Here is a 19185-nt window from a genome sequence, read left to right as displayed (position 1 = left end):
AAATAAAGTTTGTAAGGGGCATTTAAAAAAAAAAACTTTGGAATGGTCCTTATCACCTAGACATAAATAGTTAAGAGCCAAATTTTATAGCTCCAGTTTGGAGAAATACCAAAAAAAGAGAAAGTAGAGTAGGAGAAGAGAAGTACTTATAGCACTATAACAAGAGAAATTTCGCTAGATAAGACTGTCAAAAATGCTACTGAAGCCACAAGAAGGGACCAATTGTTTGTCTCTGCTGCTAGAGGAAAATGTCTTCCTAATAGATTGGGTAAGATCAGGAGATCCCTGCTAACTATGTGACTTTCAGTAAATTACTCCATTACCATGTGTGCTTCAATGTCCTTCATTCCTTTGCAATTCTACCTCATTCAGCTACCATTTTATCTCTCCTCTCCACTTCTAAACTTCTGAAAATGTAGTCTACACTAAGCATCATTATTTCCTCACCAGGAATACTTTCTTGAACCTCTTGAATTCTGACTTGCAAATTAAATTTGACATTGCCTTTTTATATGTCTGGCATAATATGATGCTATCATCTTATTCCAATACCCTGGTCCAGTCAAAATGTTGTCTTCTTTCTAACCTTTGAGCATTTGCTCTGACTCTGTAACTATAAAAATTTCTTTCTCCTCTTGTTGAATTCCTGCCCATCTTTTTAAATATAAAACCTTTAGTTACCCTTCCCTAACCTCCCAACAGTAACACACTTTCCCCCTTGAACTTCACAAAATGTTTTCTACCTTTCTACTATGTAACCTGTCCTTTTTTAGATATTAATATATATGCATATATTACACACACACACACACACACACACACACACACACACACACACACACACACTATTTACCTAGGATATAAGCTTCATGAGGGCAAGGACTTTGTTATTTGCATTTTTTCTTTTTTTTTTTTTTTTTAGTAAATTGTATAGTATAATTGAATGGGTAAAATAAAAATTAGTATCAACAATAATAGTAATTACAAGATACCTGTCTTTTCTATATCACTGAGGTTTTATGAAATTAAGTGACATAATGGATTTTAAAGTGCTTTAAATAGTTAAAAGTATAAATACATTACTACTATTAATACTATTATCATAAATAGTTTATTCCAACCTATTCCTTCTTGTAAGTAGAAGGTCCACAAGTACACATATTTTTAGACTTTTTCGATATATGGATCATTTGTGCTGACTTTTTTCTTTCTCTCTAAAAAATACTATTTGTCATATGGTATATTCTTGGGAAAAGTGAGGGGGAAGGAATGCATTAGGATACTATAATAATGTAAAAGACAAAGTATCAATAAATATGTATTAAAATAAATAGTTCAGATGAACTTCTACTGCATCAAGGATTATTGAACTCAATAAGGAGCAAAAGTGTAATGATGGACCATCTAGAGTCTCCTTAAAAATAAATCTAATCAAGAAGAATTTATATACATTTGTGTATAATGAAATCATAATAGGAATCATAGATTTAAAACCAGATGGGAACCTTAGAAACCACCTGATCCAGTTGCTTTCTCTTTACAAATGAATAACCTGAAGCCTAGAAAATTAAAGAACTTGGTCAGAGTGGGAGGCAGGGTGGCGAAAGAGAAAGGAAGAAGAAGGGAGAGAGGGTGGGGTGGAGAGAGGATGAATGAGAGAGAGAGAGAGAGAGAGAGAGAGAGAGAGAGAGAGAGAGAGAGAGAGAGAAGATTTGAATGCAGGTCTTCTTGAGTCCAATGTAGACTAACTATGCTACATATAGAAGATTTAAAGAGTGTTACCATATGGTGTCCCATCGTATTATGGGATTCAGTATTGGAATCATTGATCTTGAGCTGGAAAGGACCTCAGAAGCTCATCTAGTCCAGGGCTTCATTTTTCAGATAGGACACTGAAACCCTGAAGAGGCCAAGTAAATCACCCAAAGTTATATTTATAACCCTGTCAAAGACAGGGCACTGGTCCTCTGACCCCAAAGTCAGTGCTTTTTAAAAATTATTCTAATAAACTTGCTTCTCTCTGTTTCAAGTAGGCTCATGTAACATTTAATTTTGACATCCCATGTCACTAGAGATTTCTAAGCACCCTCACAAGCCCTTCTTTTGCTACCCTAGAGAGATGATGCATTACTAGGACCTTTCCAGTGTAAAAGCAATTATCTTAACAGAAGGTGGGTTCTTTTCTGATCTGAACGAAGCAGCAGCCTGCCTTGGCCTTGGTGTAGAACCCATCAGACTAAGAGTTAACCAGCTCAGGACCTCAGAGAGGAGGCTCCCTGCTCCCATGGAGCAGATGCAAGGTCAATGACAAACAAGCCGAGGAAGTCAGAGTTGCTTTATTTTTCTTGTGAGCAGGTCAAATAAAACACTGCTGATGCTCCATTTATCTGGGGCGACAAGCAAACACTTGGCAGCCGTGGAGAGCATACATTGGAATCTGGCACCAGTCGCCTAGCCCAGCTGTCAGCCTGCTGACTAATCGCTTCATCCCCAAGTTAATGCAGCCCCAGGTTTCAAGCACCCTTTCATCTTGCAGAGCCAGGCCTGCCACACTCCAACCAAGAAAGCTATTAAAATCCGGATTACCTTCACCTTATTTCATTTTTGCAGACCCTCCCAGCAGAAGAGTAGCTACGCTAGTGGTTCATCTAGTTGTCATTTGGATGCTGCTGTGAGATACAGACAGACAGAGAGATGAGGAAGACAGAGACAGAAAATGACAGAAGATGGAGAGGGAGGCAGACAGAAGGATGCAAAGGGGTCCTGCCTTGGAAATTCTTTTTGGTTTTTTTTTTTCCTCATTTTGGCATCACTGAGATAACCATGTACCATTCACCTGATACTGGACAGAGAGAACTGGTATTCTTTAGGTTTTTGGTCAGTGGCAGGCATATAGAGCTTACACAAGCTGCTTAAACAACTTTCAAGGACAGTGTTAAAATAGAGGTATAGTCTCTCTATGAACTCCAGTTCCTGGCAGTGATACTTTATTAGCTGAACTGAGCAGAGGTGGCATGCCTAAGCTAATGCATTCTTTTCACAGAAGCATTATATATTGTGACAGGCCAAACAACCTCCAGGGCTCTCACCCATCATGACTCCCATTTCAGATCTCATCCATTACGTGAATGAGGTATGAAAACATTTCTCTGTTTCCCAAAGATATTAATAGACTCATGGGAACAGTTCCATCTCCAGGAAGAGAACAGAGGGATCCAACCCATTTAAAGCCCTAGGTTCAGGACTGACAGCAGTGGCAAGGGTTGTTATCTATTTTGGCATTTCAAAAAACAAATTCTCAATATCAATAATGCCTGTTTGGGAAATAGGGATGCCAGAAAGACAATTCTTAAAGTAAGCAAAATCAAACACTTGGATATAAAATAGATGATTAGTGTCTTATTCACTGTGACTGGCAATGAATTAAGAACCTACCTGAAGAATTATTTTCAGCAAAATTGAAGATTATTTTGACTGCTCACAGATAGTTGGAGCTTTCTTCTTTGTTCTTTCATTCATGAAGGCCCCATCTCTATGTGCCATATATAAGATACTATTTCATTAAAATGATACTGTTCAAATAAAATTTCAATCTAGATGACACCCAGAGCTCAAAGCAACAGATTTAGAGGTCATTTCTTTTGTACAAAACCAATGGAAATTATGTATTCACATCCATAAAAGGTTAAGAAGTTAGGCTAATCACCCCATATGGTGAGAGGGAAGGGGAGGGAAGGTTTTATCATCTGTACCTTTAGCAGGCAAGAAGATATATTTTTACATATTCAAATAGCAATATAAATATAACATTTGTAATAGATTAAATTATACTTTATAATTTTTATATGTGACCTATAGTATGACCTATAGTATATATCTGCATATGTCCATATAAACATGGTTTGTGTATATTTTATATATATATATATATATATATATATATATATATATATATATATATATATATATATATAAACACACACCCAGGTATGTATAGTTTGCTAACCCAAGAAGTCTTTAGCACAAGTTGTACATATTCCCTTTGGTAGTAAATAAACCAACTTCATGAGTCTAAAGAAGCCAGAAGTTATGAGGCAAATAGGTACATGAGCTTAAGAACAGATTATTTATTATCATTCAGCATGCAACAGAACTGAAACACAGGAAACAACTTAAGCCCCACGAGGTAGTGTTCATCATTTCCAGATTCTGACAGTGATTAAGCATTTGGAAATTGAAACTTGTTTTAAAATGTTTAATTTCCATATAGAACACTTCCTCCTTATTCAGTTAAGAGTAGGTGAATGCTCCAAATGTAGTAAGTAGAATTAGAAGATTCTTCTGTCTCCAGTGGCTAAATTTTTCAGATATACTGGGAGCATGAGAAAAAATATGAGCCATGCTTTATATCTAAATTTAAGACCTTTCTCTGTTACATATATATATATATATATATATATATATATATATATATATATATATATATATATATTTCTTCCATATGTGGAACAATCTATTTTCTTGTAACTCTCCATTGGGGCACAAGGTATTTTCAGGACACTGGGGAATCTATGCTACCCAAGACTTTCTTAGAGTTTGATACTCTTTCCTAATTCTGGTTCCACTCTTAACTCCAGAGTAAATGAGGTACATTCTCATACTTCTTCCCCTTTTTGACCTGTTTCCAGTTTCCTTTCCAGTTTATCTAGGCTTCTCTTTTCATTGCTTAAAAGAGGTCTGCTTCTCCACAGGGGTTGATACTAGGGGTAGAAATTGGTTCCCTAAAAATAAGTGAATATTAATTTTTAGAAATATTTAATCTAATGGTTCAAAAGTACTTTTGCATGTACATTATTTATGTTTGTTTATATAATATACTTTTACATAATTATGTCCTATTTTTTGCCAAAAGATGCTAGGTCTTGGCAGTGCTTTTCTAGGAAAAATTAAGTGTAGCCAAATACTCTGCTTTAATAACTAACTTTCCTTCTACATGGTACATCTCCATGTATGATTTCCTCTTTAGATTCTTTAGCTGCTGTGTTCTCTTTCTGCTATGTCTGACTTACTAATTATGTTGTCCTTGTCTCTGTTTGTATCACTGATGCTTACCACAGTGTCTGGCATCCAGTAGTCACTCCTCTCTAATCAATAAACTCCTGTGGCTCAGGAAAAAAATATAAAATACTCTGTCTTTCAAAGCGCTTTATAACTTGACCCCTTCCTACATTTCCAGTCTTTTTACATTTACTCCCCTCTGGGCAGCTAATGGCATGGTATATTGTACTCTGGCCCTGGAGTCAGGAGGACTTGAGTGCAAATCCAATCTCAGATACTTAGTAACTGTGTGACCCTAGGCAAGTCACTTACCCCAATTCCCTTACATCCAGGACTATCTCCAGTCGTCCCAATTCATGTGTATGTGTCTTGGTGTCACCTCCCTGCTGTCATAGGCTTCTTTGAGAATGAAGGACAAACAACAGCAACAATTCTCTTCAACATACTGAGTTCCAATAAATTCCTTGACCTCCATCTCTTGACCCTGGGCATTTTCATTGGCTGTTCCCCACATATGGAATTCTCTCCCTTCTCATCTCTGGCTCCTAGCTTTCCTGACTTCATTTATATTCCATTAAAATCTCATCATCTGAAAGAAACCTTTCCTGATCCTTCATGTTGCTGGGAAAAGATAAAAGATGCTTGATTTCCTGGGAGAAAGGAAAAACTACTCCTACTAATAAGAAAATGATAAAATGGGCCAAAAACAGTGTAGCTATTTTATATCACATGTATGAGATTTCAGTTATCCTACCTTTTAGAGAAGATATGTTAATATTCAAGTATATTATATTATCCTGGGCCTCAATTTCTTTGCTGCAAAATGGAGATAATGGGTTATATGATCTCAAAAGTCTCTCCTAGTTTTGACATTTCATAATTCCCAGCCTTTTTTCTAAAATGAACACTGTATTTTTTACATTCAATCTGTATTCAGTTCTGAAAAATCCAGAGAGTATTGGCATATGATATCTCCTTTCATGGTCATCCCTAATGAAATCTCCAGCCCTTTCCTCTGGATTTGCCTCCTTTACTCCCACTATTGCACTACATTTTTTGGATGTGGATCTGAACTGCTGCAGTTAGTAACTTGGAATGTTTGATTATTTGCAGTCCTGGCTTCCCTTGGTATTTCCTCACTGTCATTTCCATTCTGGGACATTTTGCATTAACATTCTGCCTGGATTTTTTTTCCTTCTTGTTTGGGCTATGAAGGGATTCGACTTCATGTCATCATGTAGCTGGAATCTTCTTCATTTACAGTCTAAGTAAATTTATCTGGACATTTTTAGCAATGGTCACTGAAAATAGCAATCTCTTTCTTGCCAGCACTCTCACAATTCTTAAATTTCAAGCCTTTTTTGGCTTTCTAATTATATTGTACATCTCTCAGGCAATATTAATTTGGTAGAGTCCCATAATGTGGCATTAGGAATTTGGGGGCAATTTCCTTCAAAGAGATAAGAGTCACAAGACCACACCTCTGCTATTTGCTTCCTGTGTGACTAAGATCAAATTACTTCACTTCAGTGCCTCAGTTTCTTCATCTGTAAAAAAAGAAGATAATTCCTGACCTACCTACTTCATGTGACTATTAGCTCAATAGTTCAATGGTTTCTTGCTTTTTCCAACTGGATATTCCTTCCAGCAAAATACATGATGATCTGTCTATATCCTATCATCTTGTCCAATTTTTATTCATGACTTTCTGTGCAAACTTATGGAGAATTCACCTGATATTCTGGAGGCCTTTCTCTGTTGCTGTTTTTGTTTTTTAAATAATGATCAGAATAATATGAAAATTAAATAAGAACATATACATATTATATTTTATAATATAAAACACTATACAGATGTAATATATATATATGTATATATATATATATACATATATATATATATCACCAACCTCTCTTCATGGCTAGTATGTAAGACATTTTCTTTAAAGACGAATAATAATACTAGAGTCATGGGTTGAATTAGAGTATTTAGGATAGTTTTGGGAAGTTCAATGATATTAACTCCCCTTTTTTAAGCTCACAATTCACAATAGTAAGAAGGTAAATTTTACAAAACCCCTGAACTCTCTGATGAGCCAGACTCCCAATGATTGTTCTAAAATCATGACTATCTAATATGTAGGCTTTTCTCTTGCTATAGATTGTGACAGATGACCTTGAATGATGGTTTTAATTGTTCCTAGCAGGGAGGCCTAGGTCTGTTCATTTGTTGAATAGCACAATTTTCTTGACCCAGGAAAGATCCAAAAAAAACCTCACTTGAGGTCTCTGAAGTTGGGTTTGCTTTTCACCAAAGGCAAAAATTTTAAGGTTTCACCTTGGCTCTTGATGGTTAACTTCCCCGCAGTGCAACCCAGCTCTAGTAATACAATACCAAACCAGAGACTTCCCTTTACTAAGGTTATTCCCTTTGACCACCTATCTTGTTGACCTCTAGCTACAGGAAAGTTTGGTCCCTGATTAGTCTCCACCTTTAGGAAAGTTCCCATCACAAACTCTAGATCCGGATATGGTAACAACAAACTTTGATTTCTTTCTATCAGATTGAACATTCTTCATTAATTTAGGAGTTTTTAAAACCCCAGGTTTCTCTCTAATTTTAAGTACCTGGATGGGATTATTCAAATCAGTCAAGAATGTCAACAGGACTAGTTACTTGTCCCACCTAAGGTACAAAAGACTGTACTTCTCTCAATGGGATATGGGAAGGGGTAAGGATACCAGTAACCCTACATTTTATATTTCTCTTTGTCAGTAGTTCAGGTTTCAGGCTGTTTCTAATTTATCCTTTACCAAAGCCTGGACTTTAGCCATTTTCAGGTCTAATAATTATGTCTTACAAAGTAAATTATTCAGTTCTATAAACTTCTTAAATTTTTATCTGATGGTGAGTGGTTAGAAACATCAACAATAACAATCAAAATTAAAAAAAACATTTTTTTCTCCCAACCATTGTTTTCTCATAGGGAGGAAAGGAAAGGGAAGGGAATAAGCCTTTATAAAATGTAATAAATAATAATAATTAATAAATGCTTTATAAATATCTCATTTGCACCAGTTATAGTCTATATCTCAGTATACCTTCTTATACTGTTCCTAATCCATTATGTGAATTCAGGATATAGAGCTTATTGAAATCTTACAGATTTAAGCCCCTGGTCTTTAGCATTTTTGCTCTCAAAGGAGTTAACATATGAAAAGTCTTTGGCAAACTTTAAAGTACTGTTTAATTTAGAGAAAGGTAAGAGGCCCAGTGGATGGAGAACTAAACTTAGAATTAAGACCTGAATTCAAATGTGAATTTATTAGTTGTGTAACCTCTGTCTACCTTAGTTTCCTGAACTACAAAAAAAAAGGGGGAAACTAATAATAACACCTACCTCCAAGAGCTGTTTTGAAGATAAAATCAGATATTAATCAAATTCTCTGTAAACTTTGAAAAACTATACAAATGCTAGGTATTCTTCTCCTTCCTGACCTTTTATCTTTGACCTTTGAGTTAGATAGTGCCCAGCTGTACCACTTTAAATTTGCTTCCACAGTCTTTAATAATGTAAAGAGCACTAGATTTAGAGTCAGAAGACCTGAGATTGAGTACTTACTAAAAAAATTACTAGCTCATTTTTCTCTCCATAAAATGGGAAGAATAATAATATTATATAGAAGATGTGTGTTCCTGTGTCTCCTCAATAAAGTTGAACTTTTATAAGGTTAACCCCTTGTCAATGTTAACAACATATCAATAAGGTAAACATGAATAAGACCTTTTTTTTTTAGACAGGGATAGTATCAAATTGATAGGAATAAACTTGCCTTTTCCTTTTAACATTGTATTTGAGGAAGACTGATTAAGTCATAGTGAGACATAAACCTGCACTATGTACAAAAAACTATATTGGGTATTTTACTAGCCTGAATATGACATGAGAACTGAAGGCCCTTTGCCTTTTTAATTTTTTTCCCCTATAGATTACTAAATATGAGTCAAATTCTGATGTTCCGGAGAAGCCCTTGGTAGTGACATAAACCAAAGAGTAATTTATGAAATTGAAGCAAAACTATGAAAACCCAGAGTTTCATTTCTAGACAGTGGGTAACATTTGTGGAACTTGTCCGGGATTTTTTTTTAATTGTTGTTGTTGTTCTGAGACATGACCTATCAGCAGGCTTTTATGAGGAAAATACTTTGTAACATGTAAATGTGAGCTTTTAATATTTAAGGAAAATGCTAAGCCTTAAGAAATCATGTAATACAGTTTGAAAGAACATTAGCCCTGTAGGCAGAAGAATTGATAATATTCTTCTTCCATACTCTGTTGGGTACATCACATCAATAATCAAACATTTGAAAGCACCTAAATTGTGCCAGCTACCATGTTAGATGCTGGGAATAACCAAAAAAAAATCTTTTTTATATGACTAAGTTGCTTGCTTACATCCATTGGACAGAGCGATTTTTTTTTCCCATTAAAATCAATTCTCAGTGAAGTAGGTAAGTTGTCCTTGCTAAGCTATAGAAAAACAGGGTTTGGGTTTTGTTTTGTTTTTTTTAGAATGAGCATTTTCAGTTGTAATATTGATTCCTTGACCTAGAAATCAGATTATACCAAAATAGCCAGAACAATAACAAATTATCTTGACAACCTATGTTACAGTAAATGGAATGCTGGCCCTGGAGGCAAGAAGACCTGAGTTCAAATATGACTTCAGACACTTACCTGCGGTAGCCTGTGTAAATCTTATAGCCTCTATTTGCTACAGTTTCCTCAACTGTAAAATATGGATAATAATATCATCTAACTCATAGGGTTGTTATGGGGCATCAAATGAGATATATTTATATAAAACCACTTAGTATAATGACTGGAACATATAAATGCTTATTCATCTTCCTATCTAGGGAAAACATCAGAAGATATTCCAAGGGCAAGCACCATGTCTTATAAGTGGGATGAGGGAAAGGCTTCAGTACATGATCCTATTTAGGTGGAGAGACAGAGATCTAGGAATGTAGGCTCATCTAAGTAAAGACCCTAGAATACTATTGCTAGGGCAGGTACTACTCAATGAGCCAAGTGGCCATAGAAGATTCATCTGGGGTATTGCCACTAGGGAGGGAGAAAACATCTGGTAGCTTGTCTTTAATTATTTTTGCTAATTATGTGTTAGGTTCCATTATTTCTAAACTAATAGAGGAATATATAAATGCTATCATTTCAGTATTTCAGGACCCTTATGCAAAACCCCATTCATTCTATCTTGAGTATATCTCAATAGGGGACAAAGATTCCCCATGATTCTTATTTTTGTGTATCTGGAAGCTTCCACTTCTCTTGAATTAGAATCCCCTCTCTAATGAGGCTTTCACACTTGCCTGATGATAGCATATCAGTGACAATTTTTTTAAAGCTCATAGCTAAGCTACCAAAAAATCCTGACACTATAGGGAAAAAAAGAATATTTTTAGTGTCTACCACCCATCTCTTTTAAGAAGATTCTACATAATGAATATTTGGACGAATTTTGTTTTACTGGGCCCCAAGGGATAAGTTTCTCCTATTTTCATTTCCCACCATTTCCCACCATGTAATTTAGTCCTTAAATAACATTGATCAAAAGAGGGAAAGAGAGAGAGAGAGAGAGAGAGAGTATTGAGACAGAGAGAGAGGAGGAGAAATAATGTTGTCAGGGTACTGATATTAGTCAATAAATCAGCAAGTATTTATGGAGTATTCATAGAGAATAAAGTCAGAAGAAGCTGGAAAGTTCTGTAATACATGTGGAATTTCCACTCGTCGTAAGCACTGTTGGCACTCCAATATTTTATAGAATAGTGAATAGACAAAGAGTCTTGTCTCCAAATAGCTTTCTAACTGAAGTATCAGGGGTCCAAAATGAGCTAGGCTGCAGGCAGTACATTTCAAAAGGTGTGACCCCTCATTCACAGTAGCTTACACTCTAGGGCTATGTTCTTTGAAGATCCATGTTCAGACTGAGCCTGGGCCAGATTCCCAAAAAGACTAGTCTGGCAGCTAAAGAAGGGACATGATGAGCACACAGTTTAGATTAAAATTGGAACTCCCTCAAGCATCAGAGTACTTAGTCAAACAACTCACAAAACCAGTAAAATATTTCTTGAAACCAAAACACAGAAAGCAAACAAACCATCCAAGAGAGAATGTGCGTAAATTGTAGCAGAAGGAATTTAAGCTACATGTAAAGAAGTGTTCCCTGGCGGTCAAGATTGTTGGTTCTGGAAACTCTTTTCCCAGAGATCGGTTAGCAGTTAAAAAGAGACTTTAAATCCTTAAGAGTTATCTTGGTATTGTGGAAAGAACACTAGTCTTAGAGGCAGATATTTTGAGTTTGAGACTTGGCTTGGATACTTACCAGCTTTTTAACTCCAGGCAAATAGTCATTTAATCTCTATAAACCTCAGTTTCCTCATCTGCTAAAGGCAGATGATATTTATCCTACATAACTCAGAGTTGTTGTAAGCAAAGTGTTTTGTAAACCCTAAAAGTCCTAGATAGATGTGAGCTGGCATTATTTTGGGAAAGTTTAGGAGCAGAACTTTTCGACCATAATTCCATCATTGTGATCATCAATAAAAATTTTATTGAGTCTTCAAGGTTCAGGGCACTATCCTGGGTACTTCAAGTTACAAAAAATGTTACACACATTTTTAGTTTCATAGGAATTTGTACATCTGTCTTAACATGGCACTGAAATAATTGATTAGTGATGTTATTTCAGTTTTATTAATCACTCAAAATAAAAAAGATTGGTAAAACAAATTCTTATAGACAAAGCAATCATCTGACTGCTTTTTTTTTACTTGTAATTAATTGTTGCATATACATATACCTCTCATGTAGGTCTTTTTGTGTCTTCTTGATTCTGTCACCAGGAATCCCTTGTAGTATAGTGAATTTCTTTCTTTTTGTCATTGTATAAAGACTGAGGGCCATGCCAGTCATCCTCTAAGACAGACTCCCTGCTGGACTTAAACTAGCTTAGTTCATTTAATGGTGACATTAATAATACTACATAGTTTTTCATTAGCACTGTTATCCTCAAAGAATAATTAATAGCTTCCTTGAATTAAAGGTAGGAGTGATCCTGATTTTACATCCTAGAGCAACTGAAGCTTGTTATGACTTGCTAGACTTCCTAGAGAAGTCAATGTTTCTGGCTCCATAGTCTGACCTGCCCTTCCTCATGGTCTATATCTCTCATCCTACCCTTGGTCACAGATACATATTAAATCCCACATTCAGGCTAATCATAAAAAAAAATCCCTCAAAACTCTTTGTTGTTTTTTAAATATGATTTTCAAAGTAAGCCACTTTGTTAGTGTAGATAAACTTCCTAACTTGGGGGATTCATTTTTGACAACATATATTTCACATTTTAGATTCTGGCCTCAAATAGTGCTATTACTATGAGATAGTGACAATAAAAGTTAGGAAATATATTAACTGTCTAATGCTCATTTTGCTGAAAAGAAAATAGAGTTTTTAAAATCTAGTAAGTCACTTGCAGGAGTGGCAGTATCACACATCCATGCAAAGTATGAATGTGCTCTAATAACCAGCACCATATGTTGTCTTTTTTTAACTTAGAGCGGTTTGAATATCTAGTCAATGATCAAAACCAGTATCTATTATCTACAACCAATTGAGGTGTTCTTTATTTATCTTGATTTGCCAGTTTTCAGCAACTATAATTCCAAAGAATTGTAGGGAGGCATCCCTCTTCCCTACATGTCCCTTGAAACTGGGAAACATTTTTGCCATGTGGCTTTTTCACTGTGGTGGGGACTACCGGCTGAACTCTTAACATGGATTCCAGATGTTCCTGCAGAGTCTAACAATTCTTTTATGACTCCAGCAATAGTAGCCATTTTCTATTTAACTAACAGGGAAGATCGATTTTTAGGTCAGGAAAGAAGAAAGATATATTATGGTCCTTTTATCCTCAAACTTCCCTTATCCTCTGTCTAGAAATTCTGGATTCCTCACTCAACACCAGACATAAATGATGGCCTGGAAATGAAATCATAGCAGCTAGGGAAAAACATAAATGTACAGATGTTCTCTGATGTTAAAAAAGCTTGTCAGGCAGCAGGTATTGACAGTGACATTCTGGGAAAGAATCAGAACCATGAGGGCAAGTTATTCTCAAACTGTTACCCTTAACCCTTGTGTTAGAAAATTCATTCTGTTTTCAAATTCTCTATAAACTGTTTTCTTCCCTTGTCCTTCTTTTTGAGAAAAACAAGAGTCTGTTGCTTTTATAACATTCTGACCTGAGATTTATAGATGACTGTTTTTATCTGTTTGGTGGGTCACCATGGCCCAAGAATCCATTTCTACTAGTCATCTTTCTGGTGATGGGTCTCTCCATACCTAGCTAAGATGGCTGATGCTGAGAGAGTAGACTATACCCTATTCACTCTGTTGGTATGATCCTATGCAGAACTTTTCCAGTCTGTTCTTCATTGACATTGCCTTCAGAAGACCAGAATCACCTCTATGGTACCATGAAGAGTAAAGTAGAGATTTGTGGCAATTGTAGGTGTCTATCGTGGTGGAAAATGTTTTCTTCAAAAAGCAAGCTAAAAGTCTTTTATTTAAAACAGTCAGGAAAATAAGAAACCCTCTGACAAAAGCATAAATGAAAAGAACAACCACCAATAAAGAATCAAAACAATGTTATTAAATTATAAAGGAAAAATTGGCCCCAATTGGCCCATCTCCAAAGATTGGAGTCCACAGGTGTAGAATACTGCATTTAAAATCAGACTTTTTTGATTCATTCATATTTTAAATGAATTTTTAAATTTTTTTCTTCCTCTTTTTCTCTCCCCTTAAAAATTTTTTGTTATGAGTAGGGATGGGACTCTAGGACTGAGGAAGGGAAGAGATTAAAAAAGAAAATCTAGGCAACATATAAAACCAAAAGTTATCAATAAAAATTATTTTTTAAGTTTTTTTTTAAATTTAATCTAGGATATGAACTTTGAATCATAATGTGGATGATTTCCAATAGGCTGGCTATTTATTAACATATAATCCTATACTAGCAACAAGTCACAAGTAATTGGCAAACAGGAATTTTGCTGACTAAATGAATCAGTGTGTTCCAGGAACTATTGTTTTCTCAATTTTTAAACTGGTTTTCGCAAACACATACACATTCCCTTCTTATTCAATTCAATTAATAAAGGACCTTGAAGATGTCAAATATTTTGTGAATGCTGAGTGGTTTTTTTTGGCAGAAAAAATCTTTGCTTGGGTATATGCAATTTGAATTTTTATGGTTAATTACCTTTGGAAAGAGTCAATTTTTCCTGTTGTTTTTGAGTACATGATTATGCTCTGGCAAATTTGAGTGTGAATGTGAACATCAAGTATGAATTTTAAAATGCTATTCCTGTAAACTGCTGCATTGGGGTTGAATTTTAAAAGTCTGGAATCTAAAAATGTGCATGCAGTAGGCCTCCGGTTCTTCAATAAGGATGCAAAAGAAGCTTATTGTTTGTGCCCCAGACCCTGCTAGTGTGAGGACTGCAGCATCAGACAGAGTGTAGGCAAGAAGATGGGAGGAGACAGGGCTGTATAACATTGGTTGGCCCAAGCTTCCCAGAAAATTCAGGCATAAAGCAGAATAGAGAACATGCCAATTTTTCTAACCACATTGTTTTTCCTAATCCCCGCTGTCTCTCTGCATTCTTAGCGACAATAATGAAGTAATCAGCAATCATTTCTATACTTTTGGGGGACATTTCAAGCTCTCTGTCTTTTTTCCTCTTCCTTTCCTGCTACATTAAGCTTTGAAATACACCTGAAAAGTCATCTCCCCCATGCATCTGCACAATCAAAATGAGCAATTAAAAAAAAAAGAAAAAGTTTCTTCTCTGCTCAAAGCAACACACATGTAACCAGTGCCCGAATATTAGAGGCATCAACTTCCTGGCCCAGTTTTTTTTTCCAGACGGATTCTACTAACCCTGATTTTTTTTTTCTTTTTAAGTCCTAATTCCAGATTGTAGGTATGCACACAGCTATGACTGGAGAGCCTTAAAAAAAGAACACAGAGCTGGGTGATGTTTTTGTGTTTGTTTATTTTGTTCTCTTTTCCTCCTCGGTGGGTTGTCCGTGGGGCTGGCAGCTCGGTGGTGCAGCAGCAGTCCAATAGCAGACCCTCGGGCCCCTCTAGCAAGGGGTCGAGCAGCGGCAGCTCCAGTAGCAGCAGCAGCAGCTCCAGCGACTCGGAAAGCAGCTCAGGCTCCGACTCAGAGAGCGAAAGCAGCTCCAGTGGCAGTGAAGGGAGCAAGCCTTCGCATTACTCCAGTCCAGAGGTAAGGATTCCCCTTCACCCCCAATCCCCACCTCTGGATTCTTCCCACAGCGCTTGGCCCCCTCCCTCTCTGCTTTGGATCTCTCACCTAAGTATTTCCATAAGGCCAGACCCTATCTCCTTCCTCCTCAAGTCCTCCCATAGCCTCCATCCAGGTCTGGTGCTAATAAAAGGAGCAATCCTAGGCCAAACCCACTCATTAGGAAGAGAGACTTTATTTATCAGTTAGGCAAGTAACTTGTTTGGAATTGCTTTCCTGACTCTTCCCCCATCTGCTGAGCTCTCTTAGGCAAAGGGCCTGCATTTGAAGCAGAAGGGCTAATGTCCTCCTTTGTCCCTCAGAGCTCCATCCTGGCTTTCCCTTGTTTTCAGGTATTCAGGGATTCCAACAGATGAAGGATAACCTATGGATCAAGTCGCATTAAGGGTCAACTGAGGCAATAACTAGATAGAAAAGTTCATGGCCTAATAAGTGTGACCATATATAAATCACAGGAAAAAAAAGGGTTTTATGGATTAGACATGGCTATGGCCTCACCTTTTTGCAGTTTGTCACGGGTTAGAAGGACAGAGAGAGCAATAAATTTTAGCAAAAAAACAACAGCAAAAACCCACACTTTCTTAGTTGTGTTTTCTTTGGAAAGATATAAAAAGAAAATTAGCATCAGCCTACAAATAATAATAAAATCTTTTATTGCCCTGATAAGTATCTTTGGAGAAGATCTAGGTGCCTCATATAAAGACATTATAAGTCTCCACTAAAAATCATTGCTATTTCTATGTTAAAGTGGAAAGGGAAAAAATTAAGTAGTAATTCAGAGTGTGAATATTCTTGGGGAGGGTTAAAAAACAAATTTCTAGAGTCATGGGATTCTGTAGATAGACTCTAATGTCTAAAGCAGCAATAAAAAGCATCTCTACCTTAGAGCAGAAATATTTGAAGTTGGTATGAGTTGCAAAGTTTCATTCCTAAAAATTTTTTTTGCTCTCAAGACTAACAATACCACTTTGGGGATCAAATTTCTAAATAGTCCTGTGAAATTTGGCCAACAATTGAGAACTATTAATAGGGTTGACGTTCTAACCACCTAAAACCTAATTCAGAGGATCATAGATCTTGGGGGGGGTCTTAGAGGCCATCCAGTTCAATCCCCTTATTCACACGTAAGAAACCTGAGACTCAGAGATGTTAAGAGACTTGCTTAAGATCATATAGGTAGTTTCAGAAGTAGAATTTGAACCCAGGACCTCTGACTCCAAGTCTTTCTACTGTGCCACACAGTCCCTTCCTACATTTTATGCCAACCTTTTTAGCCACATTTGCTAGGTAAACCTAGTTAAAATGTGTCTGATCTATCATTTAAAAGTGGTTCAGAGTTTAGGAAAAATATTAGAATCACTCTTTAATTTCTTTCAGGTGTCCCAAGAGCACCTCTGGGAGCCACTACTATGATATTAATGGTGTCTCAGGGTAGTACAGGCACTATACTTAGATTTACTACAGTCATGGATAATTGAGATAAAATAGGATTCTCCTCCACTTAATGCACTTAACTTTGCTTTTCATAAAATAAGACTATTACTCTTTATGCTTCCCATAAGCAGAGGAAGCCGGGTGGCATAGTGGAAAGAGTACTAGCCTTGGAGTCAGGAGAATAGGAGTTCAAATCTAGCCTCAGACACTTGATTCTAACTGGCTATGTGACCTTGGGCAAGTCACTTAACCTAGATTATCTCACATCCAGGATCATCTCCGGTCATTAGACCCAGATGACTCTGGAAGGAAAAAGTGAGGCTAGTGACTTAGCATAGCATCCCTTCACTCAAATCTAAGTCATATGCTTGTCATGGTATCACCTTCCTGATGTTGTGGTCTTCTTCAAAAATGAAGGGAAGGGGCAGCTAGGTGGTGTAGTGGATAAAGCACGGACCCTAGAGTCAGGAGTACCTGGGTTCAAATCGGTCTCAGACACATAATAATTACCTAGCTGTGTGGCCTTGGGCAAGCCACTTAACCCTGTTTGCCTTGCAAAAAACCCTAAAAAAAATTAAGGGCAAAATATTATTTTTTATTATTATAAACCCATAATCGTTGAGATAGGCCAAGAAAAGCAAATCTTCAAGAGAAGCTCTAAACAGATACATAATCTTTTCTTACTTATTTCTCAGCTTCTATTAACATTGCCTTTTTAGATAATCTCCTGCATAAGGAATTCTCTGGCCATTTTTATTGCTTCTAGATGGCCTCTTTTTTTGCCAGCTTATCTTTAGCTACTCCTTAGATTACAAAAGTTCTCAAATGGACCTTCATTTCTTTAAATATAAGCATCTTTCCAACAGTCTGGTTTTGAAATAGTGTCTTCTTTCCTTTTCATGGCTCTAAACTTCCAGTCTTTGTTGAAGACCTAGAACATGCAGGATACTGTGTCAGTTGTTGTAGAGGCAGCATGTAGTGTGATGGAAAGAACAATGGACATGGAATCAGAAGACCTGTGCTGGCTCTCCAACTTATCTCCTGAGTGATTTTGGAGCAAAATCTTTATCCTCTCTCAATTTCTTCTTCTGTATAATAAGAAAACTGGACTCTAAGTGATGACCTTTAAACTCTCCAGCTCTAAGTGTAGACTGTAGGAAGATAAAAGATGATAAAACATGGTCCTCATGAGTTGAGGGGAGAGGAAAAAGTATACAAACATTGATATTATAAAAGAAACTATCCATACTCTAAGAGAAATATAAACAAAGTTCTATATGGAGTCTAGAGGAGGGGGAAATTAGATACAGTTGAGGAAATTAGGGATGCTTTCATAAAGGTGACGGCATTTGAGGGGGACCTTGAAGGCATGTAATATCACTCCCCCAGATGTTTTTAATTCCTCGCTCATGGCCACTCCAGTCACCTAAAGAATGAGAAAACCCTATATGTTAAAGAAGCTATATAACCTTGCTACTTCTGTACAATTTCACACACACACACACACACACACACACACACACAGAGTTAACAGTTCTTCACAGCCTACTTGCAGGGAAGAGAAGAGACAGCAGGCCTCCAAAGATAAAACAAAAATGTTTTATGTCAAATTGGGGGGGGGGACTAAGTTTAGTGATTAAAAAATGGATCTGTGTCCCAGTAAGAAAAGTATTGGCTACTTTGTGAAATGCATAATGTCCAGGGTCTTTCTGTTTTCTGATAAATTTTTAATCTCACACCTCCTTAAATTAGACAGAAAACTTAACTCAGAAGAGCACAGTTACCATTCTCTTTAGAGTAAGTTCTTTCCAAATGTCATTGAGATAATTACAAAGATTTCAACTCTCTTATGCTTTTCCTCTAGCTACAGTTTAGGATCAATTAATAGACCATGATTCAAAGAAGTTCCTGGCTAAGAAGCTAGATCACTGTCTTTAAAAAAAAAATCCCTAAGAGTTAAAGGTATCTGAGACCAGTGACTTTTTCTAGTAATTTATTCACCTGTGATGGAAAAAAAATCTGAAAGTATAAATGCAGGTGCAGCATAAGACATATGAATAATTCTCCATCATTTTACAGGTGCACTACTGGAAACTATTGTATAGGTTTGACTAAAAACAAACTTTTCTTTTTATCATGCTATCCCCCCCCCAAAAAAAATAATAAATCTACTCTTCCTATACAGGTGGAATTAATTTATACAGGTTTTTCTCATAAGAAAAAAAAACTGTGGGTATATTTATTTATTTATATGTTTAAAAGTTAGAC

General features: G+C 36.4%; 1 protein-coding gene across 2 annotated transcripts in view; it reads left to right on the top strand.

Moving 5' to 3' along the window:
- AFF3 (ALF transcription elongation factor 3) overlaps positions 1–19185 on the top strand; it is a 679787-nt gene that overhangs the window by 595528 nt on the left and 65074 nt on the right. For both annotated transcript variants that reach the window (XM_074213791.1, XM_074213792.1), the window contains exon 10: positions 15255–15444. In XM_074213791.1, coding sequence (XP_074069892.1) covers positions 15255–15444 — 190 coding nt within the window. The remainder of the gene's footprint in view (positions 1–15254; positions 15445–19185) is intronic.

Source organism: Macrotis lagotis, chromosome 1 (genome assembly GCF_037893015.1).
Source record: "Macrotis lagotis isolate mMagLag1 chromosome 1, bilby.v1.9.chrom.fasta, whole genome shotgun sequence".
NCBI lineage: Eukaryota > Metazoa > Chordata > Mammalia > Peramelemorphia > Peramelidae > Macrotis > Macrotis lagotis.
Note: the sequence above shows the minus strand (reverse complement) of the source record. Positions and strands in the feature narration are given on the sequence as shown.